The 26,148-nt window shown below is 38.5% G+C and overlaps 1 protein-coding gene across 1 annotated transcript in view; it reads right to left on the reverse strand.

Moving 5' to 3' along the window:
- LOC122805992 (extracellular calcium-sensing receptor-like) overlaps positions 1-26,148 on the reverse strand; it is a 304,623-nt gene that overhangs the window by 63,049 nt on the left and 215,426 nt on the right. The window contains 2 exon segments of the mRNA XM_044076233.1: positions 2,157-2,175; positions 3,714-3,769. Of these exon segments, the coding sequence (XP_043932168.1) occupies positions 2,157-2,175; positions 3,714-3,769 (75 nt within the window).

Here is a 26,148-nt window from a genome sequence, read left to right on the forward strand (position 1 = left end):
GGCCTGCTAAACACCCAGAAGCCATGGGGTTATAGATGCCCTATTTTGCATTTTAAGAGCTTTTTTTCAAGCCATTTGATCCAGTGATAATGTTCAGGAAAATTATGCAGACAGAAAAGGAATTCAGTCTTATTTTTTTCTTTTATTTCACGAAAGAAATAAGTTGTATCAACTTTTAATGCTCAGAGCTGACCAAGCAACAGTTTACAATAAACATGACAAAGCAAATGTTTGTGAGGATACATATATCATATCTAGGTATAGTACCCACCCGCTACCCCCCACTTCAAAACAGTTTGCCACTTTCTGTGCATCCCCCCCTCTGATATTAATTTGGATTAAAATTAAGGCACATGCCCACAGTCATATTTCAAGATGCTGCCATTTTATTTATATCTAAAAATACCACCTCTGTCCTGTGCCTTAAAAGACAGCTACATTCTGTTTATCATTTTGATGGGCAGAAAAATAGAATATAACATATTTGTTTCAGTCATATGTAAACAGCATGCTTATTTACTCTCTCTCAAAAGACAAAAGGCAGACATATTGTTTCCAACCTGCAACTTCTAGAGACAGTACAGTGTCCTTATACAAGCTATAGTGATCATCTGTTCATCTGTCCCCAGTCCAACACAAGATATAGTGACCTCTGAAGTTTGGGAAGAAAGTTAAAGAAGTAAGGACATTATCACCAACCCCCCAAACAAGTACAGTGACCTTCAATGGATACCCATGAGTAGGACTGGTTTTAGACTAGGTTGGGTTCAGGGTAGAGGAAATTACTAAACCCATGTCTAAATCCACTTATACACTCTTGGTGTGTGAGGGCCACCAGCTCCAGAATTCTGAAGGTCTGTGTATTATGTAATGCATTTATCCCTTACTTTTTGAGAGATAATTGTTACACTGAGAGAATGACAAAAGGGTCAGTAACTTTCATCCAGACAAACTCCACCAAGCAGTTATAGCCACTTCTATGTGCAACTCAGATGTCTGATTGTGATAAAAGAAAATGACAGTGTAATGTATTTCTCCATTGTTCCAAACATTTGCCACCCATTAAAATATTGCATGTTGCTTAACAGCAATAGGCAGCTAGCCTTTTTTTTCCACAAAAGAGACCTACAGCAATTATGCCTTCTCTATCTGTGCATATCAGGTATCTAGTTAAATAGCCCATCTTACTTCTGACAAAAGCGCACTAGTCCTTGAAAACAAGATAGTGAATGTTTAAACTGAGCAAAGACAAGAAAGTCAGTTGATTTCATTTAGCCAAACACTATCCCCACCCAGCAGTTGTAGCCAAGATGTCTGATGGCTATATAATATTATTTCACTTCAACAGATTATATATACAGACAAGCTGACACACATTAAAATATTCCAATTCAAGTTTTTTCACACAAATCACAAAGCCAGAAAAATATTTCCAAAACTATTTGGTTGACCATTGAAAGCACTACTGCAAAAAAGGTGGTGACACTTATCAAGCTGTACCATTCCTCTCATCTCAACTGTCCACTCCACAAAAACCACAAAGTCTGAACTATTGCCCAAAATATCTGGTTGACCACGGGATCATAGGAAGTTACTAGGCTAATGACCTTAGATTCTTTTTAAGCCTAGCCATTCATGCTCTAATTTTCCCAACTATCAGTGCCCATGGGTTAGAATGGCTTTGGTATATACTTGTGCCTTAACGCATGCTAGCATTATTGTAAAATAGTATAATACTTCTCTTACCTATATCACTATGCCATTTCCCTTGTCTCTGTTCAGAGTCTTAAAAAATGTCCCTGCCTCTGTACCTTGCACTTCTCCTGTGGTGTGAAAAAATACTCCTTCAGACACCTTTTTTTCTACATTTGAACATCACGAGGCCAGTATTCTGTGGCCTTGCAGTGCTTAAGGTGAATGTAACTTAACTAGATTGTGAAGTCAACTGAAGCACTGCCCACTTGAGCACACTGTTTTTTGGGGGCACATATTACTTTTTCTACAGGTACTTTTATGTATTTACTTTTACAGTAAATAAATATTCTGTAAAAAAATAAATAAAGGGCATCCCTAAAAACACAGTGCTTTTGGCAGTTGTCTAGCTTGCCTATGTGTAAGAGGGCCCTGTTAAAGTATGTCTTTTTTATAAGCTGGGCACGCCTCCTTCCTGTAAGCCTTATCATATTCTCCTATGGTAATCCCAACACATTTTCTCCTTAATGCATATTGCCCATCCCTCTACTTTTTTTAAATGAAGAAAAAATGCTTGAGCCGAGATCTCTTGGACACGTCATGTAATGCTTTCCATTCTCTTCATCTTCTGTTCTTTATCCTACACTTTGACTTACCCTTCCCTGCAAGGCCCACATAACTGTATATAGTACTGCAGCCTAGATAGTTCAGCTGTCCTGAATATCCCTCATTACTGTGTTTTTGAAGCTGTCTAGTAAAAAGAAAACCACACTACATGACTGGCGTACTTTTGGCAACAGCAGTTTGAAGAAAGGTTAAGCACTTCTTGTATGCCACTTTTTAAGCAAAAATAAATTACCTTGTGCGATAGAATTTTACAATACAGCGCATTAAATTCTGCAGATGTTACACTGTCTCCTTGATAATGTGCTAATATTTTCCCACCATTTTTCATTCTGTTTTTCAAACATGGATTTAAGTACTGTCCCACATTCCTACTAGAAGTAGGAAGTGTGTGCTATTTGGTATTCAAATTTTATGACAATTAGCTGTCCAGATTTTTGACTGGATGTGCCACCTTTCCAAGGGCCTCTGTTCCTATTCTCAATGTCTACAGGTTGGGTGATATGCAGACCAGTGCCTGACAAGAGGTGTTTATGATCCTCTTGTGTCTGGATTCTACCTCTAGATTTATCTTGGCATGCATGCCATGTTTTCACTCTGAACCTGATGGCTTAGAGATATTCCTTAATAATAACTCCCCACACCTTTTTTCTTTCTCCTCAGTAGCACATACCCTTTCTTAGTTTTCACTCCTTGGGTGCAGTGTTAATCTTGGATGTGTATAAATGAAACTGGCATCTTTTACACCATACTTTCTCCTTCATTTGTTTCACCCCTGCAAACTTGGTGTCTCATGCAAGGAGACTGATAACACTTTTCCAGAAAACTCTTAAGAATGCTAGACCATGTTATTACCTTAATACATTTAACAAACTAAATGCTAATAGCATTGGTGTTGCTCATACTTGAAGCATATCAAGGAACTACAGAATAAAGATGCAACATTTAGTTTACTGACGTTTGCAAAATCATACATTAATAGCTTTAATTTAATATTAGTTTAATTTAGTATTTCCTTAATTAGAATTTAAGTCTTGCAGCTGGCATAGAGGGTTAAGGTTGTGAGTTGTAATTCTGATTACTTCCTCCCTCATTTGCCTACTGTATCATCTTGAGCATGTCACTTTATCAGACAATGCTTGAGGGGAACAAGGGATTTGGGCCAGGCTACTCAGTGGTTCCCTGGACTGCAAGCCTAAGAATTACAAATCAGCATACAAAAAGTAACTTACATTTTCTGTAAAATTAATTCCTTTAATATTTTTTATAAGGGTGATGACACTCCTCGTAAACCCCTAGGAACTGCATGCAGGTAAGGGATGCACCAACCCCCTTATAAATAGAATTAGGAAAAATACAGTTAGCATAACTTACACTGAGAAGCATCTTGTAAATACACTTGTACCATATTCACAAAGCACAAATGTGACCTGTCCAGCTTTTTCCACCATCTCTAGTTTCCAGTCACTGCATGAGCTCATAAAAGGGCACATTACAGAGGGAAAAGCCCCAGTATGCCCTCTGCTCTTCTACCACTTTCACAGGATGTTTTTTTTTTGTACTGCCAATTTAATTTAAAGCTGCAACCCTTTAACTCAAATCATAATCTTTAAAGCCATTTCTGGTTCCTTATTTGTAGTACATGTTCATAGGTTCATAGGTAGGTACTAGGCTATTGGCCCAAGGGCCTACGTAAGCCTAGCCAACAAGGTTTCCTGGCTTATGCTACCCAAGAAAGTTAGTTTCCTGTGCCACTGTTGAGCAGAGACACAGAAGTGATCCCTGGGGTGTATTTCCTATTTCCCATCCACTCATCAAGATTTTTCTTGAAAAGTATTAATGAAGAACTTTGCTTGACATAGATGGGTAGCCTGTTCCAGAGTATGGGAAGTCTCTGGGACAGCAATCTATCCCTCCAGCATGTCCTGTTTATTGTGGTGACAAGGTTTAGGTCCCCAGAGCATGTAGCTCGGAGGGATTGGGATTTGTTTAGGTGTAGCATGTCCAACAGCTCTGGGTTTGACATAGCTTTATATATTAGGCAGACATCACCTCGGAGTAGGCGATATGCTATGGGAGTAAAGCTGGAATTTTTTTTAGACGGTCAGTGTAGGGCATCTGTTTGAGACCAGTAATCCTCTTTGTGAGGTTCTTCAGTGGCCTTTCCAATTGCTGCAGATGTCTTGTGAGTCACATTCCAAAAGAGGCGTTGTACTCTATAATGGGTCTAATGAGTGTCGAGTAGAGGGGAACAATGACTTCTTTTTTCCTGGATGAGAACCCTTTTATGATGAGGTGTGCCACATAGAAGGACTTCCTGACTACTGGGGTGATGTGACTATCAAAGGACAGACTACTGTCCACCTGGGTCCCAAGGTCTCTTATCACACATTCGGTGTTCAGTAGACTGCTGTCTATGTAGTAGTTTATGGGTACAGAGTTTTTACCAAAGGGGATGACAATGACTTCTTTTTTCCTGGATGAGAACCCTTTTATGATGAGGTGTGCCACATAGAAGGACTTCCTGACTACTGGGGTGATGTGACTATCAAAGGACAGACTACTGTCCACCTGGGTCCCAAGGTCTCTTATCACACATTCAGTGTTCAGTAGACTGCTGTCTATGTAGTAGTTCATGGGTACAGAGTTTTTACAAAAGGGGATGACCATGCACTTTTTGGCATTGAGCTTGAGGCCATGTCTCTAACACCAGGAATCTGTCTCAGCGAGGCCCTTCTGTAGGATTTCCACATCATTTGGGGACTTGACTATGGCTCCTAGTTTGCAGTCATCTGCAAACTTCATTAGCCAGAGGCCTTCTGTGTTAGCCTGTACTTCAGAGAAGTAGATACCAAACAGGAGAAGTCCCAGGACTGAACGCTGTGGTACTTCACTTGGCACTGGTTTGAGGTCAGATTTGGAGTGTGCAACGTTTACAGTGTGGGTTCTGTCAGTGAACCAGTTGGCAACCCATCTTTTGAAATAGGGATTTATACATAGTTTGTGAGTTTAGCTATAATTCCAGAATGGGAGATGGTGTCAAAAGCCTTGCCGAGGTCAAGATAGGCTGTGTGAACCACCTTACCCTCATCTATGGCTTTGGTGACTGCCTCAAAGAAGTCAATCAGGTTCAGGAGGCATGATCTGCCTTTCACAAACCAGATCTGGGTGGGATCCAGAGTTTGGAGGTTACCATTGTCTTTATTTATGAGTTCCATGATGATACATTCCATGGCCTTGCAGACCAGGCTCGTCAGGCTAATAGGGCGATAGTTCCCAGGATCAGTGGTGGCTCCCCCTTTGTGGACTGGGATAACTGTTGCTGTACGCCATTCAGTGGGCACAAAGCCTGATGTGAGACTATGATTGAACATGGTGCTTAAGTGGGGAGCCAGTTCATTCTGAAGTTCATGTAAAATGCAGCCTGGGATGTTGTCCAGTCCCATGGATGCTGTGTTTTTGGCTTTAGAGAGTGCAGCTTTTACCTGCGTAGTTGTAATGTGACAAGTTTAGGTTGCATAGTCAATATTACTTATTAGAGTTCTAACCTACAGATTATTTACCTCTGCCCCCATTTCAGAATGAAATAGTGCACTCTCCCTTACCTGATTACAAGCAATGCCTCTTGATTCAGTCTTTTCCAGTTCAAAAAGCTCAGACTGCCTGCTCACTCTTTACTTAAAATGAAGTGATATCCAGTTTGCCTTTCTTAGACTGAGGTCACAGTCATAAACAAACCTTTCCTCCCTGTCAACAGCTTGATTTTATTACTGACTTGTTTGACGGCCCATGAATTTGCATTACCTGGCTTACAGGTATTGCACTGTGTCAATTTTCCTGTATTGTTCTGACCTGCTTTATTTCTCAGAAGCTCACGTTTGTTTCTTTGTCATCACCTACTTCTTCCTGTCACCTTAGTGTAGTCTCATTATTCTGTTGCTTCTTCATCTGTCAATTTGCCTTCCAGTCTTTCCCTTAGATGTGCTACATATACTTTCAGTCTGTTCCTATCATGTTTTCTGCTTTGCACAATGAGCCCAGGAACTATTGTGATGACTTATGTCCTGTCAATAGCCCGTGTCTCTATTATACCAATGGCATTGACTATCCATTACTGGTGTTTCCAGCTCAGTTGTCTTCCTTTCTGAGGCTTTTGACATCAATGACTACCACTGCAACTCTGTTACCCTCTATTTCCTTTCCAGCTTTCCCATGCTGCCTGCTTTCCATGATATTTCTGAATTCTTTCCATTCGCTGACTGTTTTAATGCCCTTTTCTTCTTTCTACATAAGATCCCTTAGTGCCTTCCCCACTGTTCAACATCTAACTGTGTCTCTGATACATTCCCTTCCTTATTTGCCTTCACCTTGCCTCCACTTCCCTGCTAATCTCTCCCCATCCCTAAAAAAAGTAGAAAATTCAAGCAGATAAATGTGCATGATAAACAATTACAAAACTGAGAAGCAACAAACGAGCATAAAATGTATTCAATAACTAGCTCCATGTTTTCACAATAATGCTTTGTCAGATCAGTTTCAGTTTCAAATACATAACTTTAAAAACTCTTAATTAATCACATACATTTATCTATATAACAGTCTTAAAGAGATACTCCATCCTTATCTTAAAACCTGATATCTCTGTTGCAACACTTTCAGAACAAGTTTTATGCTGATGGTTTTATTCAAACTAGGGTTTATATCAGCATGCAATTTATTTATACAACTATATTGCATTCTTTCCATTTTCATTACTATATCTCTACCTCTAATGTATTTATTATTTTCAAAACCATACATTTAAATTGATACTGCGGTAGCGTTGTCGCCTCATAGCAAGATGTTGTCCCGTTCGATTCTCAGCAAGAGCGTCTTCTGTGTGGAGGCAAACATGAATGGGGCATGGCTTCGTTGAAGGTTGTGTGTCAGGGCTGGTAACCCAGTACGTAAAAATCAACTACCGATCATTAGTGGATCAGAGTTCCACTGTGGCGACCCCTAACCGGGAAAAGCCGAAAAAAAGACATTTAAATTGATGTCCTTCTCCTTTCACTTCTATATGTTTATATAAGGCATTAGTTTGTATTTTCCTTATTATATCTGATAAATGACTACAGATTATATCCTTTAGTTCTTGATTAGTTTTCCTTACTTAAATGCTATACAATCAGTACAATATGCAAGATATAGTACATTCTTTGTATAGCGAGTAGTTGTTACATTAACTATAAATCATATCCCATTATTTGGATATATGATTTGTTTACCTTGTAATACTGCAGGACTGTAGTGATCGGAATAGCTGATATGCTATCCTGTCTGAGCAGTGGCAATGTTCAATGCACTTTTGCATTAAATATAAAATGAGCAATCAGCCAATCAGCATTAAAGACCTTAGTGAAAACTTTATTATGATAAAAATCCAAAATATTATACTAAAATTCAACCGGTAGAAAAAATTGTAAATCAATTATTATGTTTACTTGGAGTCATCCATTGTCCTGTTGGGCACATAACGTTAGATGCAGTTTTGTAGTTATTTTAAATGCTAGAATCTTTTAAATGAATGAACTACTGTGCACAGATACATTTTTCTAAAGACTATAGGAGTCAGAAAACGTCACATTTATTGTGCTAATTGCCAAAAGCAGGTTCGTCAAATAGCAGAATGGTGAGAAACTGTGATTTAGAGAGAGAGGTATAATTACAATGGGAGACCTCAATAGTGTACCCCTGAATCAAGCACTGAACTAGCAGACCTGACAGAAATAATGATCACACTAGCAGCCCTTGCACTGTTTTAGCAAAAGCACCCATCTACATGCACAGTGCTTTCTCACACAATTATGTACACAGTCTTACACCCTCGCAATCAGACACATGTTTATATGCACTCATACACATTCCAGCACAGTACTCATCTGCAAACAAGCCCCCCCAGCATGCCATCATACTCACAGAATTACCCATACCTCACATGCACATATCTGACTAGTAATTCCCTACCTAATCCCCCTAGTGCAACCAGGCAGACACACAGTCACAGTCTGTCACACGAACTCACATGAGCGCGTGTGCACGCGCGCACGCACACACACACACACACACACACACACACACACACACACACACACACACACACACACACACACACACTCTGACATTTCCCCACTCCAATGACTTCTCTGGGCTGACCTGTACCATGAGTACTTCCACAGAAGTATAAAGATGATCACAAACTTTTGACACTTTCAGTTTTTCTTCTTAGATTAATCAGCCAGACATTTCCAAGGAAGAGTACATAGATAATTAGAATTAGCTACTCCCATGTGCCAACACATTAACATACTGCTTTGTCCATTGAGCTACTATATGCACATGACCCTCATAAGGGGAATTCTCAGCATTGGAGCAGTCTATGAATCTGAAATACTTAGTGTGATGCAGAAACCTTATGACAAAATGTCTCTCCATTATTTTAAGATATTTGAATCCCAATGTTAAAGACTTCAGAAAAATAACTTTGTTGTGTAAGTGTCAGTGGCACAATAGATATCTCACTCATCTTTGGTGAAGAAGGCTAAGAGTTCTATTCCTGCTCCAGGTAAGTTGATCACTGACTCCTGAGTGCATCATTCTTTGGATGAGGTGCTAAACTGAAGTCCCATCTGCTGGAGTTGATGGTAGCTTGTGTGCATGTAAAGGATCCTATAGCACCTATTGAAAAGATTAGGGTGGAGTTCATTGATGCTTTGGCCAAACTTCCTCTTATAGTATACATACCTCTTTGAGTATTCCCTAAAAAGAAGCCACTAGCCTAGTGGGAGTAACCCAGTCAAGAAAGGATAAATAAAAATAAATAAATAAACTGATAAGTAGGTACTTGTTTGGATTTATGATTAAAACCTTCACTGTGGTGTGGTAAAGACAACAAAAGAGAAAAAAGTTTATGAACAAAGCCACTGCAGGCAAAACGAATCCAGTTCTGCTGTATGTACATCAAACAGAGCAACCCATGACATAATCAAGAAAGTCTGCAAAATGCCATATTACAATATGTATCTGATTCTCAATTAGTGTATTATACTGATGAAAAATGGCAGCTGGATAATATCCAACAACATACTAAAATACAGCTGGCCTAAATGTTGCTGTGTGAGGTAATTTTGTAATATAAGTTAACAGCCTTAAAGTTTTATTTTCATGTTATTTTTTTATCATTGGTTGCAGTAGATTGTAATATATTGGTACTCCGCTGAATTACACAGGGAAACTATATTGCCTTATTTCATCAGATGACAACAGCTATTTGTAATTTCAGGCAGCATATTTACACATTGAGAAGCATCACCGCTTCACAGAAAGATGCTAGCCAGTTCAGTTCTTGTGTGGAGTGCCTCCTGCATGGTCTGTTTGTCCTGTCTGTGTTTTCAAGGATTTTCTGGGTGCACTGGTTTCTTCCTACATCCCAATGTTTTGAGGTAGGTAGATTGGTGACTCAGAATTATCTATGTGTGTGTGTGTGTGTGTGTGTGTGTGTGTGTGTGTGTGTGTGTGTGTGTGTGTGTGTGTGTGCATGTGGTTACAGTGCAGAGATGTTTGTGGATTTGGGGTTTATTTTCTTAGATCAGCTATCTGATGGAACTCAGCTGTTAAATGACTTGCTTTCACCTTTATCAATACCTCATATCCCACCACCACTGATATTTCCTTACTTGCAATGTTTTGCATTGCTGCTGCCTTTCTTGTTTTGTTTCTGTTCCAGACAGTGAATATCTTTCATTCAAACCGTCTACTGAGGGTGTCTGTTACTGATGATGCTAAGTCCATATTCCTTTATAGCTGAATCTAGACTTATATGACAAGATAACATCAAACTCCTCCACATCCTGGTAACCATCAGTGAAATATTTTAATATATCATAGTCAACTACAGTACCCTTTCTATCACAGCCCCCCATGTATACCTATGCTGACTTGACTCCCTCACCATTGAACCAAACTTTTGTGTTTTTTTTGGGGGGTAGGGTGGATTTTAACAACCCACATATAAATCAGAAAAAAGCTACTAGCCAGCTACATATATACAGCACTTACTACATGGGATCAGTAAAAACCCTTAGAGGACTGAATGCATTGAGCTACCAGGGGCACAAAACTGTGCCTGGTTCAAATGAGTATCATCCCTTTATGTTATATGCCGACTGTTACCCAATCACTGATCAGCTCTGACCACCATTCAGAAGTTTTCATCTTGACTGTCTAACCAACACTGGCCATAATACTTACCATCTTTAGAGAGTTCTCATATAAAAGCTTTCTAGACCGAGTTGATGGTCTGAAGTGTTTTGTCCATTATTTTTTTAATTGAAAAATCAAAATTTATACCGTACAAAAGAAAATCACCAACATTCAACAATTATCATATTAAAGTTTCTTTGATAGTTTCACAGTAAAGATTGCATGAACTATTAATAAAACTATAAACTCTTACATTGCAAACAAAAAAATACCAAAAGATCTCTTAGATTCCTTCCCTCCCACACCCAATAGAATTTCATCCATTTATGCCAGACTTTGGATACTTTTATTTTCCTTTCCTTACTTTCTTAGACACTTAATACTCTGTGGTATGTCCTAATATTACATTTCCTACTATCTTCCTTTTTCTATACCACACTACCCTTCCAAGCTTTTGAACTTCAACTCCTTACCAAGCTCTCTAATAGGAGTAAAATTGCCTTATCATTTATGCTCTAGCCCACCTCTTCTCTTCCTAAGCCAAGCATACAAAATTCCCATCTCTTGCGTACACACCTCACAAAAATACCCTTCCATTCCAATTGTCTTGAGCTAAGGTTACATTCTCAAAACATATGTGTACTTCCTGCATCAACCCTTCCACATCTCCAACATGATGCAGCCCCTAATCCCAAGGTTGATTGAAAAAAAAATAGGGTCCTAAACCAATTGCACAACCATTTCGCACAGTGTTTCAACACAGCTGGAAGAACATTCAATTTGACTTTCAGCCTGAAGCAAGACACCGCACTCACTTTTCCTGCCACCTTAATCTTAACTTTTCCATTTCCTTACTATATTTCCCCCCAAAATACTGTATAATCTACTACATGTGGGAATCATCCCTTGGCCTGAAGTGGTTTAAACCTCCCCTCTTCTTAAGAACCTGTAGAAATCTATAAAAACTCCAGATTGCTAAAGGCTGCTCCAACAAACAAAAATATTTAAAAGACAAGCAGAGCTAGGCCACCACTGAGAAACATGTATTGACAAATAAAACAATAAAATGGCATTAAAACAGCAGAGACATAGAAACAGGGATAAGTGCTTTCAACCCATAAAGCCTCCATCAGATCCTGCATTACTGTCAGTGCCCCCCCCCCCTTGAAGCAAAAAAGCAGCCATTTAAAATTTAAATTTATATTTTTTATCTAGGAAGTCTCCTCCCTTTCAACAGTGGCTTCAAATGAATCATTCTGTTCAATCCAGGGAGCTAATCAGCCTGCAAATCATAAATCCATCGACTGTCCAAAACCTCAGCTTTATTATATAAATCACCACCCCAAGGATTATCATGTACCAATTCTAATGTCATAAATATAAACTTGTGTTGTACATTCTCTTGAATATGGATATGTTTAGACAAAGCATTGGTGTCCTTTCTTAGCCTAATGTCATTGAGGTGATGGTAAATTTCTATCTTTAAACTGTCGATTAGTCTTACCAACATAAAATCCATTACAGAGGGTGCAACTAGTTACATAAATAATGATTTTGATTTTACAATCTCCACCAGTTTTCAACTGATAAAACCTTCTGGTAACAAGAGGTCTAAAAGAATTACTACTGTTAATTGAAGAACATGTCCTGCATTTGCTGCAAGGAAAAGTCCAATTCTTCAATGTTGTTTTCTTTGATGTATCCCCATCTTTATAACAGAGAAGTATCTTCAAATGTATCTTTTTTTAAACAAAACATCTTAACTTCTCCCACTAAGTCCTTTATTTTGTCATCCATTGTTAGTATGAGCCAATTCTTCTTAATAATCTCACAAACCTGTGAGACATCACTGTTATATGTAAGCAGGCATCTTAGGCTACTTTTATTGTTGTTATCTTGAGGGCTGTGGTATGGGACAGATTGGTTCTGATGTAATATTCTCTGAAAAGTAAGGATGTCCTCTTGTTCTTCTCATATTCCTAGTGGTCATGAGTCCCTGTTGGGCATCTTGTTGTCTATAACCATGAACATAAAGACATTTCACTAACTGTTCAGTTTCTTTCATATATACTTCATCAGTGCATAATCTGGAGGTACAAAGTAACTGTCCCTTGATAATACGCAGGTATACATGTGCAGAATGCATACCTGTCCCATGCAGAAGGTGGCTCTTCCAACAGTCCTTTTTATTTATCCAGGTATTAAATCTTCCTTGATCATACAATAAAAATGTTACATCTAGAAACTCAGTTACTAGAGGGTCTATATTAGAACATCAAAGTTTCAGGTCTTCGAATGTTCTAATATCGACACCTACTAAACGAAAACCGGTAAAACCAAAAATTTAGAACATCAAATGTTTTCCTAGGGAAAAGATTTGCTGTTCCAGAACACATACACACAACACAAACACACCAAACACACAGCAATCCACACACATACACCTAAAATCTTACATCTAAACCTGCACTAAACTGTACATACACCACTATCTACCCACTTACCTTAACCCAAACCATAACCCTAAGGTCCATCACTATCACACACCTCACCCGTGCCCTAACCCTAACTCACCTATCCCACCCTAATCATCACGTCCACACAATCTCACACTTACCTGAACCCAACTGTAACTTTCCACCGCAGAGCTGAAAATAACAAAGCGACAATAACGGACAACCAAATTATTTCCCTAGGAAAGAATTTGGTTATCTAAAAATTCGCTATTTTCAGCTTTCGGTTATTAGGTGTCGATATTAGAACATTTGAAGACTTGAAACTTTGATGTTCTAATATAGACCCTTACTAGAGTAGGTCAATGGAAATCAAATTCAAAAAAAGTTGTGGTATTTGCTATATACTCAACAAAGCAAGAAAGTTCATTGTCACTACCACACCACAAGAGAAAAATGTCATCAACAAATCATCCATAATAAACAGTATTGTCTCTCCAAATATTCTTGGCATTGAAAAATATGGTCAGATTCCCATTGGGCAATCACTATATTGGAGTAGCTGCTGGAACATGAAGTGCCCATTGCCACTTCCCATTTCTGCCAATAGTGCCCACAGCCATAGAAAAAGATGTCATTATAAGTATAATATCCAAAAGTAGACACACCTGTAGATCAGTGTTGCCATCTAGAACATCACTATGTCTTAAAATTTCTTAATAGCTCCAGTGCCTTGGTCATTAGGGATTACTGTAAATAGATTTTTAACATCCATGGTAATCATTATAACATCTATGGTGTTGTTCAATGTTTGTCCACAGCAATGTAGAGCATGTAAAAACTGTGAGGCGTCCCTTAGTACAGTAGCGGCTCTGAGTAAAACTTTCTTTAGTTGATGTTCCACATAAATAGCAGATGACTCTGTAAGCCATCCACCCCCAGAGACAATCAGACATGGGGGTGGATTTTGTTTATCCTTCTGTATCTTGGGCAGGTCATTAATAGTAGATGTCACAGGATGCTCAACCATAAGATATTCATAGAGGTCCTGACTGACAATCCTCATCAGAAGCAAATCATGGTAAATGTCTTTTACTTTCTGGATGATTTTCTTGACCTCCTATTTTGGTATTTTCAGATAGGTAATCATATCACTAAGCATTTCATCCATTCTCATATGATAGTCATCTGCATCTGGAACAACAATGGCCCCTCCCTTATCAGCTGGCTTAATAACGGTGGCATTTTTGCGCATCAACTCATCCAGTGCTCTTTTTTTTATCTGTATTCATATTGTAGATTTTTGTTTCAAAGGGGAGGAGCACTGGCAGTAATGCAGTATTTGACGAAAGGGAAGAGACTCCCTAGATGAATTTTGATTGGCTACACTTTGCTTTAAAGGGGAGGAGTACTGGCAGTAATGCAGGATCTGATGAAGGCTCTATGAGTTGAAAGAGCTTATCCCGGTTTCTATGTCTGTGCTGGTTTTATGCCATTTTATTGTTTTATTAGTCAATAAATGCTTCTCCATGGAGGCCTAGTTCTGCTTGTCTTCATAAGAACCTTCTTAAGAACCTGGTAGCTGACAGTGCTGCATTTGGATATTGTTTCTATTCCCACTTTACTGCCTGCATCAAGGCATTACTCACAGTCTAATACCATTGTAACACCAAGTTTAGAAATAATTCCCTATGGTAGAACCATAGCACAAATAATCTATATAATAAGATAAAAATATATTTGTCCTTAGGAATAAAATAAAAGCCCCATACTCTAAAACTGAACCTGGGATTAAGAAATCAGAAATAAAGTCAAGGCTGAAAAGGCTAAGAATGAACTTAAAATGTATCTAATTTGTCAAGGACAACTTTAATTCATTTATTCTATTAGAAACTTTCAGAGCAGTATCCCACACTGTGCTGAGCTGATACATAATAACACCCGCTTGGCTATTGAAGACATAGCCAACATACTAGTAGATACATTTAGGTCAAATATCTCCCCATCTTTGTCCACATGGCATCCTATCTTCACCCACCACAAAGATGACCTCAAAGCAAGTCCTAAAGGCTCCCACCAAAGCAAAAAAAAAAAAAAAAAACCTTGAAATATGGATCCTGATTACGTTCTGAGGGCTTATTTGTTAGTATAAAGCATTGTCTCATCTATCCAGTTCTGAATCTGTTCAAGCTATATCTCTGAATTGGTTTCATACTGGAAGCATGGAGAACTGCTGCATTTGTCACCTTCTAAAAGGGTGACCCCACCACTGATCCTGGCAACTATAAGTCATTGATCCTTACCATTCACATTTGTAAGGTGAACGAATGCATCATTGTGGAACATATAAGCATTGATACTGGCAGCTCATAATCCATTTCATCAAACCAGTCTGGGTTTGAGAAAATAAGTTCCTACTCCACCAGATGGCTCTGAATAAGTGATCAGGTCATTGGATGACAACAAACCAGTACATATCACTTAGCTTGACCTGACCAATACCTTTGAATACCATTCCATACTCTGGTATTCTCAACAAACTAATCAAACTAAATATAATCCCTTGCATAACCCACTAGAAAGCAAACTGTTTCACAGAAAAAAACAGTAAAACAGGAGGGTGAGTGCACTCTCTTCACAAGTGGGGTCACCCAGAGCTCAGTACTAGGGCTTGCAACTAATCGGTATTTATGTTTCTTGATGTCAAAGCTGACATCAAGGGTCTTTGGCTAACCAGGCTCACAAAAAATTGCAAACTTGTATCCATAATCCACCCTTCAGAGGACCCCATATTACAAGAGGACCCAGCATATACAAATCTATGGTGCCAGGACCATGATCTAAAGCTAAATGTGAAAATGTGTAGCATTGTGCCCTTTGGAAAATGTGAGCACTCATGCACCTACCACATAAATGACACACCAACAAAACACATTTATTAAGGACTGGGACATTTTCTCTTGTCGACATTGAAGTCTTCCTTGACCACTATATGTTTACTGTAACCAGACAATCCTTCTACCTAGGCCAGCTGATTATTAGAGGTTTGTCCTCCCTTATTAAGTCTGTAATAGAATATACTTCTCCTTCTGGCAAGTACCTGTCAAAACACATGATCCAACTTGGGGGGAGGGTGTTTACTTCATATTTTTTTCCATGAGTTGAGCAAAATACCTTAAATCTCCATGTCTCTTCTTCATCATTTTGAGATTCCCATGGGGTGACCACTGTCTAGGCTGCAACACATAAAATGTCCCTTTCCAAATGTTATCATTTAATCATGAGCTGGTCTCATGGGACCTGATAACAATTAATTGAATGTATATGTCTTCCTTACTTGATCAGTTCTTAGACAGTCAGTGCAGCAAAGCTATATTCAAATGGAGAGGGTTATTAGACTCTGTAATACCGATAGTGAGAAAGAACGCCTTTTAGATTTTCAGGGACAATGCTTTATGAAAAGAGGCTATCCAACTCAATTAATCATGAATCATGGAAATGATAGTCTGATTGCCTCTGAAAGAGGAGTCATGAATAGACCCTCAAATGGACATTATTCCAGATTCCAGAAAAGTATATTACATTATGACATCAAGTACACCAATGATGTCAAACATATTAAAGAAATCTTAGTTAAGAATTGGAAATTGTTAAGTATGAATAAGGAAATGATGAACATAGTAGGTAATTATCCCAGATTCAGATATAGTAATTGTTTCAACTTAAAAGGATATTATGTAAAGAAAGAGTTTCTTATGTACCTAAAGACTTAAGAACTAACTTTAGACAAGGAACATTTCCTTGCAATAAATGCTGCATCTGTAAATATATTACGAAAAGAACAGAGATATATAAATAGGGAACTAGGTGTGAATTTTACCCCCTATTTTTATGCCACATGTAACACCACCAATGTAATTTATTTAGCAACATGTGATTGTTGTGATGTATTTTACGTGGGCTTGACAACACGTAGATTTAAAGACAGGGTGTACAACCACATATACGATATCTGGAAAATGAATGAAAATAATGTACTGGCCCGACATTGTCAGATGTTTCCAGCCCATGGTTTTAGATTTAGGGTCCTCCAGATTCTATACCCTAATAAAAGGGAAGGTGATACACTAGGTACATTAGAACTATATGAGTTGAGATGGATTTTAACACTTAGGGCACATTTAGAACCTGGCCTCAATACCTCACTCAACATTAGACCAGCTCTTCTGTGACCTTCTATTTCCTATTTAAAATACATCATAGTGTGGATAAAGCTACTTAATTTTACATTTTCCGTGACATTACTGAAAAATAGCTGCTCCCTGATGGATAGCTTTTACTATTGGGAAAGAGTTGTCTTTTCTTTTTTGTTTTCAGTGTGTTATTTAACGTGATACTATTGATCAGGATAAATATATCCTTTTATACATATTGATGGTTTTATCGAACAATAGTGTTTATAATATAGATAGAAATATATATTTAAACATGAATTCGTTATTCTCATACTCTGTTTGTTACTTATTTTCTATTTATGAATGCCTTTTCAGTTTTTCCCTCCTCTCTTCCCCTCCCCTTCCTTTTCTCCTTTTTTATAGAATATCTTAATACTTAAGAAATATTGACAGTGATTATTTTATAATAGAACTTAGGTTCCGATTTCAAACATTCTATACCAAGGTGGTTTTTACTGAGATAATATATGATCTTTTATATTCCTTGATGGAATCTACATTGTAAGATACATTAATACTATGTGCACCTCAAGCCTTGGGTCCAAGGTTGCTTGAGGTATACTTAATTGATTTTTTATATTGATTAATTAGAACTGTTTTCCCATAAGGACTCATTAAGTAGGGCGTGGATATATGTATAAAAACAGAAGTTCTTTTATGAATTGTTGTAACCTGATGAAGCGCACTTTTTAGGTGCGTGAAAGCGCTCGTTCTGTTTCATAATTAAAGATTTTTTACCATCGTGGTGGCTCCAGTAATTTGTTGGAATTCTCATCTATCCAGTTCTGAATCTGTTCAAGCTATATCTCTGAATTGGTTTCATACTGGAAGCATGGAGAACTGCTGCATTTGTCACCTTCTAAAAGGGTGACCCCACCACTGATCCTGGCAACTATAAGTCATTGATCCTTACCATTCACATTTGTAAGGTGAACGAATGCATCATTGTGGAACATATAAGCATTGATACTGGCAGCTCATAATCCATTTCATCAAACCAGTCTGGGTTTGAGAAAATAAGTTCCTACTCCACCAGATGGCTCTGAATAAGTGATCAGGTCATTGGATGACAACAAACCAGTACATATCACTTAGCTTGACCTGACCAATACCTTTGAATACCATTCCATACTCTGGTATTCTCAACAAACTAATCAAACTAAATATAATCCCTTGCATAACCCACTAGAAAGCAAACTGTTTCACAGAAAAAAAAAACAGTAAAACAGGAGGGTGAGTGCACTCTCTTCACAAGTGGGGTCACCCAGAGCTCAGTACTAGGGCTTGCAACTAATCGGTATTTATGTTTCTTGATGTCAAAGCTGACATCAAGGGTCTTTGGCTAACCAGGCTCACAAAAAATTGCAAACTTGTATCCATAATCCACCCTTCAGAGGACCCCATATTACAAGAGGACCCAGCATATACAAATCTATGGTGCCAGGACCATGATCTAAAGCTAAATGTGAAAAATGTGTAGCATTGTGCCCTTTGGAAAATGTGAGCACTCATGCACCTACCACATAAATGACACACCAACAAAACACATTTATTAAGGACTGGGACATTTTCTCTTGTCGACATTGAAGTCTTCCTTGACCACTATATGTTTACTGTAACCAGACAATCCTTCTACCTAGGCCAGCTGATTATTAGAGGTTTGTCCTCCCTTATTAAGTCTGTAATAGAATATACTTCTCCTTCTGGCAAGTACCTGTCAAAACACATGATCCAACTTGGGGGGAGGGTGTTTACTTCAGATTTTTTTCCATGAGTTGAGCAAAATACCTTAAATCTCCATGTCTCTTCTTCATCATTTTGAGATTCCCATGGGGTGACCACTGTCTAGGCTGCAACACATAAAATGTCCCTTTCCAAATGTTATCATTTAATCATGAGCTGGTCTCATGGGACCTGATAACAATTAATTGAATGTATATGTCTTCCTTACTTGATCAGTTCTTAGACAGTCAGTGCAGCAAAGCTATATTCAAATGGAGAGGGTTATTAGACTCTGTAATACCGATAGTGAGAAAGAACGCCTTTTAGATTTTCAGGGACAATGCTTTATGAAAAGAGGCTATCCAACTCAATTAATCATGAATCATGGAAATGATAGTCTGATTGCCTCTGAAAGAGGAGTCATGAATAGACCCTCAAATGGACATTATTCCAGATTCCAGAAAAGTATATTACATTATGACATCAAGTACACCAATGATGTCAAACATATTAAAGAAATCTTAGTTAAGAATTGGAAATTGTTAAGTATGAATAAGGAAATGATGAACATAGTAGGTAATTATCCCAGATTCAGATATAGTAATTGTTTCAACTTAAAAAGGATATTATGTAAAGAAAGAGTTTCTTATGTACCTAAAGACTTAAGAACTAACTTTAGACAAGGAACATTTCCTTGCAATAAATGCTGCATCTGTAAATATATTACGAAAGAACAGAGATATATAAATAGGGAACTAGGTGTGAATTTTACCCCCTATTTTTATGCCACATGTAACACCACCAATGTAATTTATTTAGCAACATGTGATTGTTGTGATGTATTTTACGTGGGCTTGACAACACGTAGATTTAAAGACAGGGTGTACAACCACATATACGATATACGGAAAATGAATGAAAATAATGTACTGGCCCGACATTGTCAGATGTTTCCAGCCCATGGTTTTAGATTTAGGGTCCTCCAGATTCTATACCCTAATAAAAGGGAAGGTGATACACTAGGTACATTAGAACTATATGAGTTGAGATGGATTTTAACACTTAGGGCACATTTAGAACCTGGCCTCAATACCTCACTCAACATTAGACCAGCTCTTCTGTGACCTTCTATTTCCCTATTTAAAATACATCATAGTGTGGATAAAGCTACTTAATTTTACATTTTCCGTGACATTACTGAAAAATAGCTGCTCCCTGATGGATAGCTTTTACTATTGGGAAAGAGTTGTCTTTTCTTTTTTGTTTTCAGTGTGTTATTTAATACGTGATACTATTGATCAGGATAAATATATCCTTTTATACATATTGATGGTTTTATCGAACAATAGTGTTTATAATATAGATAGAAATATATATTTAAACATGAATTCGTTATTCTCATACTCTGTTTGTTACTTATTTTCTATTTATGAATGCCTTTTTCAGTTTTTTCCCCTCCCCTCTCTTCCCCTCCCCCCCCTTCCTTTTCTCCTTTTTTATAGAATATCTTAATACTTAAGAAATATTGACAGTGATTATTTTATAATAGAACTTAGGTTCCGATTTCAAACATTCTATACCAAGGTGGTTTTTACTGAGATAATATATGATCTTTTATATTCCTTGATGGAATCTACATTGTAAGATACATTAATACTATGTGCACCTCAAGCCTTGGGTCCAAGGTTGCTTGAGGTATACTTAATTGATTTTTTATATTGATTAATTAGAACTGTTTTCCCGCCATAAGGACTCATTAAGTAGGGCGTGGATATATGTATAAAAACAGAAGTTCTTTTATGAATTGTTGTAACCTGATGAAGCGCACTTTTTAGGTGCGTGAAAGCGCTCGTTCTGTTTCATAATTAAAGATTTTTTACCATCGTGGTGGCTCCAGTAATTTGTTGGAATTCTCATCTATCCAGTTCTGAATCTGTTCAAGCTATATCTCTGAATTGGTTTCATACTGGAAGCATGGAGAACTGCTGCATTTGTCACCTTCTAAAAGGGTGACCCCACCACTGATCCTGGCAACTATAAGTCATTGATCCTTACCATTCACATTTGTAAGGTGAACAAATGCATCATTGTGGAACATATAAGCATTGATACTGGCAGCTCATAATCCATTTCATCAAACCAGTCTGGGTTTGAGAAAATAAGTTCCTACTCCACCAGATGGCTCTGAATAAGTGATCAGGTCATTGGATGACAACAAACCAGTACATATCACTTAGCTTGACCTGACCAATACCTTTGAATACCATTCCATACTCTGGTATTCTCAACAAACTAATCAAACTAAATATAATCCCTTGCATAACCCACTAGAAAGCAAACTGTTTCACAGAAAACAAAAACAGTAAAACAGGAGGGTGAGTGCACTCTCTTCACAAGTGGGGTCACCCAGAGCTCAGTACTAGGGCTTGCAACTAATCGGTATTTATGTTTCTTGATGTCAAAGCTGACATCAAGGGTCTTTGGCTAACCAGGCTCACAAAAAATTGCAAACTTGTATCCATAATCCACCCTTCAGAGGACCCCATATTACAAGAGGACCCAGCATATACAAATCTATGGTGCCAGGACCATGATCTAAAGCTAAATGTGAAAAATGTGTAGCATTGTGCCCTTTGGAAAATGTGAGCACTCATGCACCTACCACATAAATGACACACCAACAAAACACATTTATTAAGGACTGGGACATTTTCTCTTGTCGACATTGAAGTCTTCCTTGACCACTATATGTTTACTGTAACCAGACAATCCTTCTACCTAGGCCAGCTGATTATTAGAGGTTTGTCCTCCCTTATTAAGTCTGTAATAGAATATACTTCTCCTTCTGGCAAGTACCTGTCAAAACACATGATCCAACTTGGGGGGAGGGTGTTTACTTCATATTTTTTTCCATGAGTTGAGCAAAATACCTTAAATCTCCATGTCTCTTCTTCATCATTTTGAGATTCCCATGGGGTGACCACTGTCTAGGCTGCAACACATAAAATGTCCCTTTCCAAATGTTATCATTTAATCATGAGCTGGTCTCATGGGACCTGATAACAATTAATTGAATGTATATGTCTTCCTTACTTGATCAGTTCTTAGACAGTCAGTGCAGCAAAGCTATATTCACTAATTGTGGCATATAACACAGTGAAAATTAATGATTGTGGTACTCTTGTCCCTGCTTGTGTACATCCTTTCCCTATCACAAAGAAAAAAATCATGGTTTGACTATGGTAACTTTGCAGGCTGGGATGAAAGATGAAGCACTTGCATTTTTTTTGTTTTGTTTAACTGAAGTTGAGTATATAGGGCAGGTACTTTATTATTCTGTAAGCTATTACAGTCAGTCTGCAACACATGTCTAGACAGTGACACAATATTTATACTGGTGTACATCTTCACTACTTCACTAATGCATGTCAGCCTGTTTTGGAAGCACTACATTGCATCATACTAGAGCATTAAAGTATATGTGACAAATGGCTGTAGCAACAGAAGTTGTCTGAATCTGAGAAGGATGTGGAAGATGCATTCATTTACCACTTTTGCAGTGAGACTGCATGAAATACATAGTGACTATACTTGTACTGTATTGTACAAGAGTACAAATGTGTTGAGTTACTATACTTATATTGTGCCATCACCGCATCAAGTGTGCAACATATAGGTTCATAGGTTCATAGTTTAGTACTAAGCTAACTGCCCTTGCGAGCCATTTTAAGCCTAGCCAATTATCCTTTGTGAGATTCAAACCCTGCACCCTGTGTTTGTAAGGCAAACATCTTAGCCATTTAGCCACCCTCCCAACCCCAGCCACCCTCCCAACACATGTAGAGAATGATTATAGTAATACTGTACTAGTACTGGAGTGAGAGAGTGCAACACAGATGTGAACAGTGATATACTTGCATTGTACTAGTGCTGTAATTACAGAGCACACTATGCATGTGGTGATTATATTTGCTATCATGAGGGAATGCACAGCAGGTGTTGTGAGTAGCTGCACTTTTACTGTACTTGCACTGCAGTACAGATGTAATTATTGTTTACACATGTGTCATTACTGTAGTAAGATTGTGTTCCACAAATGTGGTGAATGACTACACTAGACTGGATCAGCAGTGCAGTGACAGAGTACAATACAGAGGTAGTGAATGCTAACACATGTATCATACACTGTGTGTGTGTGAGACAGTGTACCACAAATATGGTTAGTGACTACACTTACCCTTTACCAACAGTGCAGTGAGAGACTGAAACATAAACGGGATGAGTAACTACACTTATACTGTACCAGCACTGTACTGGAGACATGTACAGATGTGGTGACTACACTTACACCGTACAGGTGGTGAAGTGAAACAATGCATCACTAGTGCAGTCAGTGGTTAAACATATACCTGTTGTGAGGCAATGTACCACAGAGTGGGGAGTGCTTACTCTTGTACATTACCAGCACAGCAGTGAGACAGTGTGCCACAGCAGTGAGATAGTGTGCCACAGATATAGTGAGGGACTACATTGATACTGTACTTGTAGTGCAGTGAAACAATATGCCATAGATGTGATGTGTGGCCACACTTAGAGTGCACCAGCACTGCAGTGGCATAGTGCATCACAGATGTGGTGAGTGACTACTCTTATACTGCATTCATATCTATTTTGTTTTGTATGCAGATGTTGGTCCTTACATCTATTTTCAATGTAATCATTCCTCCGCCTGTTTCTCTGTGAGACTTTCAATCCTGATCATTGATAAGGTGAGGCTTTGTAGACTCTCCCTTTACCTGTTTTATAAAATGCTATGGGGAGCCAGGTGTAACCTGCATTATAACTGGATGCCATAGCTGCTAACGTGCCAGAAATAATAAGGACTCTAGTCCCTCAAGTGCAATGTGAAGATGAACAAGAAATCATGAAAACCACAGGATGACTTGCAGCAGCTGCAAATGGAAATGTGGGTCATAAGAAGTGATGGGCAATGTAATGCCTTGCAGATGTTCTGACTGATATTCCAATAAATATCTACAGCTATTAATGGTGATACTAATGACCTTCAGATGGACATGAGTACTGGTCATGTCAATTGCTTGGAGCCAGCATATGGAAGAAAAGGTCTTTTTGATGGTCTTGATCAGAGGTGTAACTCACTATTCTTGCTTCTGGTATGTCCTCAGTCTGCCACCCACCTCAACCTTTAGCTAAAGAGGAAAAAACTGCTCCTCTCCTTAGACTAGAGAAACACACACAAAAAATAGCAAGCAGCTGTTACAGTTTATGCCACACAGAGAGAACTACAGTGCTTCAGTTCTGACAGAAACTGCAATACCACCATTCATTTTTGAATGTGGATAATGCACTGAAAACAAGGAGTGCTTTGAACACAAGTGCAATACTGGCATCAGTAATGCACTGAAGACTGATCTGGATCTGGCAATAGTGCCCCTTAAAAAAGTTCTCCAGGGGCAGCTGCCCACTTTGCCCCACCCTGTCTTTGATTCTGGCCTTAAGGCACTAAAGCCAGATAAAGTACACCAATGTGATACACCTTTCATTTATACCCTCACTTACTGTCTGTGTTCTCTTTACCTTGCCATTGCTTTATTGTTTATGTCTTGTATACCTCTGCAATTGTTTCTGTTCCTGCTATTGTTATTGCCTTTCAAATTTTAGAATAGTGTTACACTACAAAATGTTGTTCATTCACCCATTTAATCTCTGACTACACAGCTCTCACCATTCCCCTGTGTCTGAGCCATACAATTGCTTCATGTTTCACTTTTTCCCATTTTGTTCATAAATGCCCTATGTTGCTATGTGTTATTCACTGTGTGTCCTGCTCCCATGCTGTATCCTGTGAACCTGCTGATCATCCTGCATAGTTTCTATGTAATACATCTTGTTTTCTGTTGTTTATCACAGTTTTCATGTTTTTTTTTCTGCATGCACATGTTGATGATTATTTGTCCTTTATCATTTAAAAGTGTATGTACAAGTCCATGTAGGGTGTGAGTAATATACTGTCCCTTGAACTGCTGTACAGTGTGCTCTCCTTGAAGGTTCTACTCTGCACTATGAAGCCCTGCAGAAACTCATGTACCTGTATTAGGTAGTGGTGTTGATATGGGCTGCTCCTTAAAGGCCTTAAAAGCCATCTGTTTACCTGTGCACTATACACAATGGACCATACTGGTACAGCACAGTGTGGTAGTGAATACCGCTCTCCCAAACATATGTGGCTTCCTCTAGGACACACCCAACTTAACTGTTGCCCACATATTGGAGTTTCCACTTCTATGACATACTGTGAGACCTTTCTACACTTGCATATTACTATTTCATTTGGACCTCAGAACTGTGGTCATCTACAGACAGACAAGCTTGCAGCCCTCTCCCTTTATTATTTGCTGCATGTTGGGGACAGCTAAATTATAAGTTCATAGGTTCATGGGATATTACTAGGCAATTAACCTAAGAGTCTTTACAGGCCTAGCTATTAAATCCCAATATAATACTAGATGAGAGATATCGTCTATGCCCAAGATTTTTCTATCAAGGACTGTCCATATATAGGAGAGAAATAGGGACAATCCCCAGACAAAAATATATAAGTTCATAGGTTGGTACTAGGCTATCGACCCTAGGGCCTATACAAGCCTAGCCATAACAATTCCCTGGCTATTTCTTCCCACAGTATTTACTTCCCTGGACCCCTGTCTATCAGAGTGACTGACGTGATCCCCAGGGTGAATTTTCTATCTCCCATCCAATCATCAAGGTTCCTTTTGAAGAGGGCCAAAGAGGTGCTCTGTTTAACATGTATGGGCAGTCTATTCCAGAGAATGGAGAGTCTCTGGGTCAGGAACCTATCCCTCCAGCATGTTTTGTTCATTGTGATGACAAGGTTTAGATCCCTGGAATGTGTCGCTCTGAGGGATTGGGATTTCTTTAAGTGTAGCATGTCCAACAGCTCTGGGTTTGACATGGCCTTGTATGTTAAGCAGAGATTGCCTCTGAGTAGACAATATGCGACAGAGTATAGGTGGAGTTTTTTTAGATGGTCAGCATAGGGCATCCATTTTAGGCCTGTGGCTCCCATCCAGTCATCCAGGTTACACTTAAACAGGGTCATGGAAGTGCTCTGCATGACATGGATTGGAAGCCTATTCCAG

Source organism: Protopterus annectens, chromosome 7.part0 (genome assembly GCF_019279795.1).
Source record: "Protopterus annectens isolate FY-2018-M chromosome 7.part0, PAN1.0, whole genome shotgun sequence".
Lineage (NCBI taxonomy): Eukaryota > Metazoa > Chordata > Ceratodontiformes > Protopteridae > Protopterus > Protopterus annectens.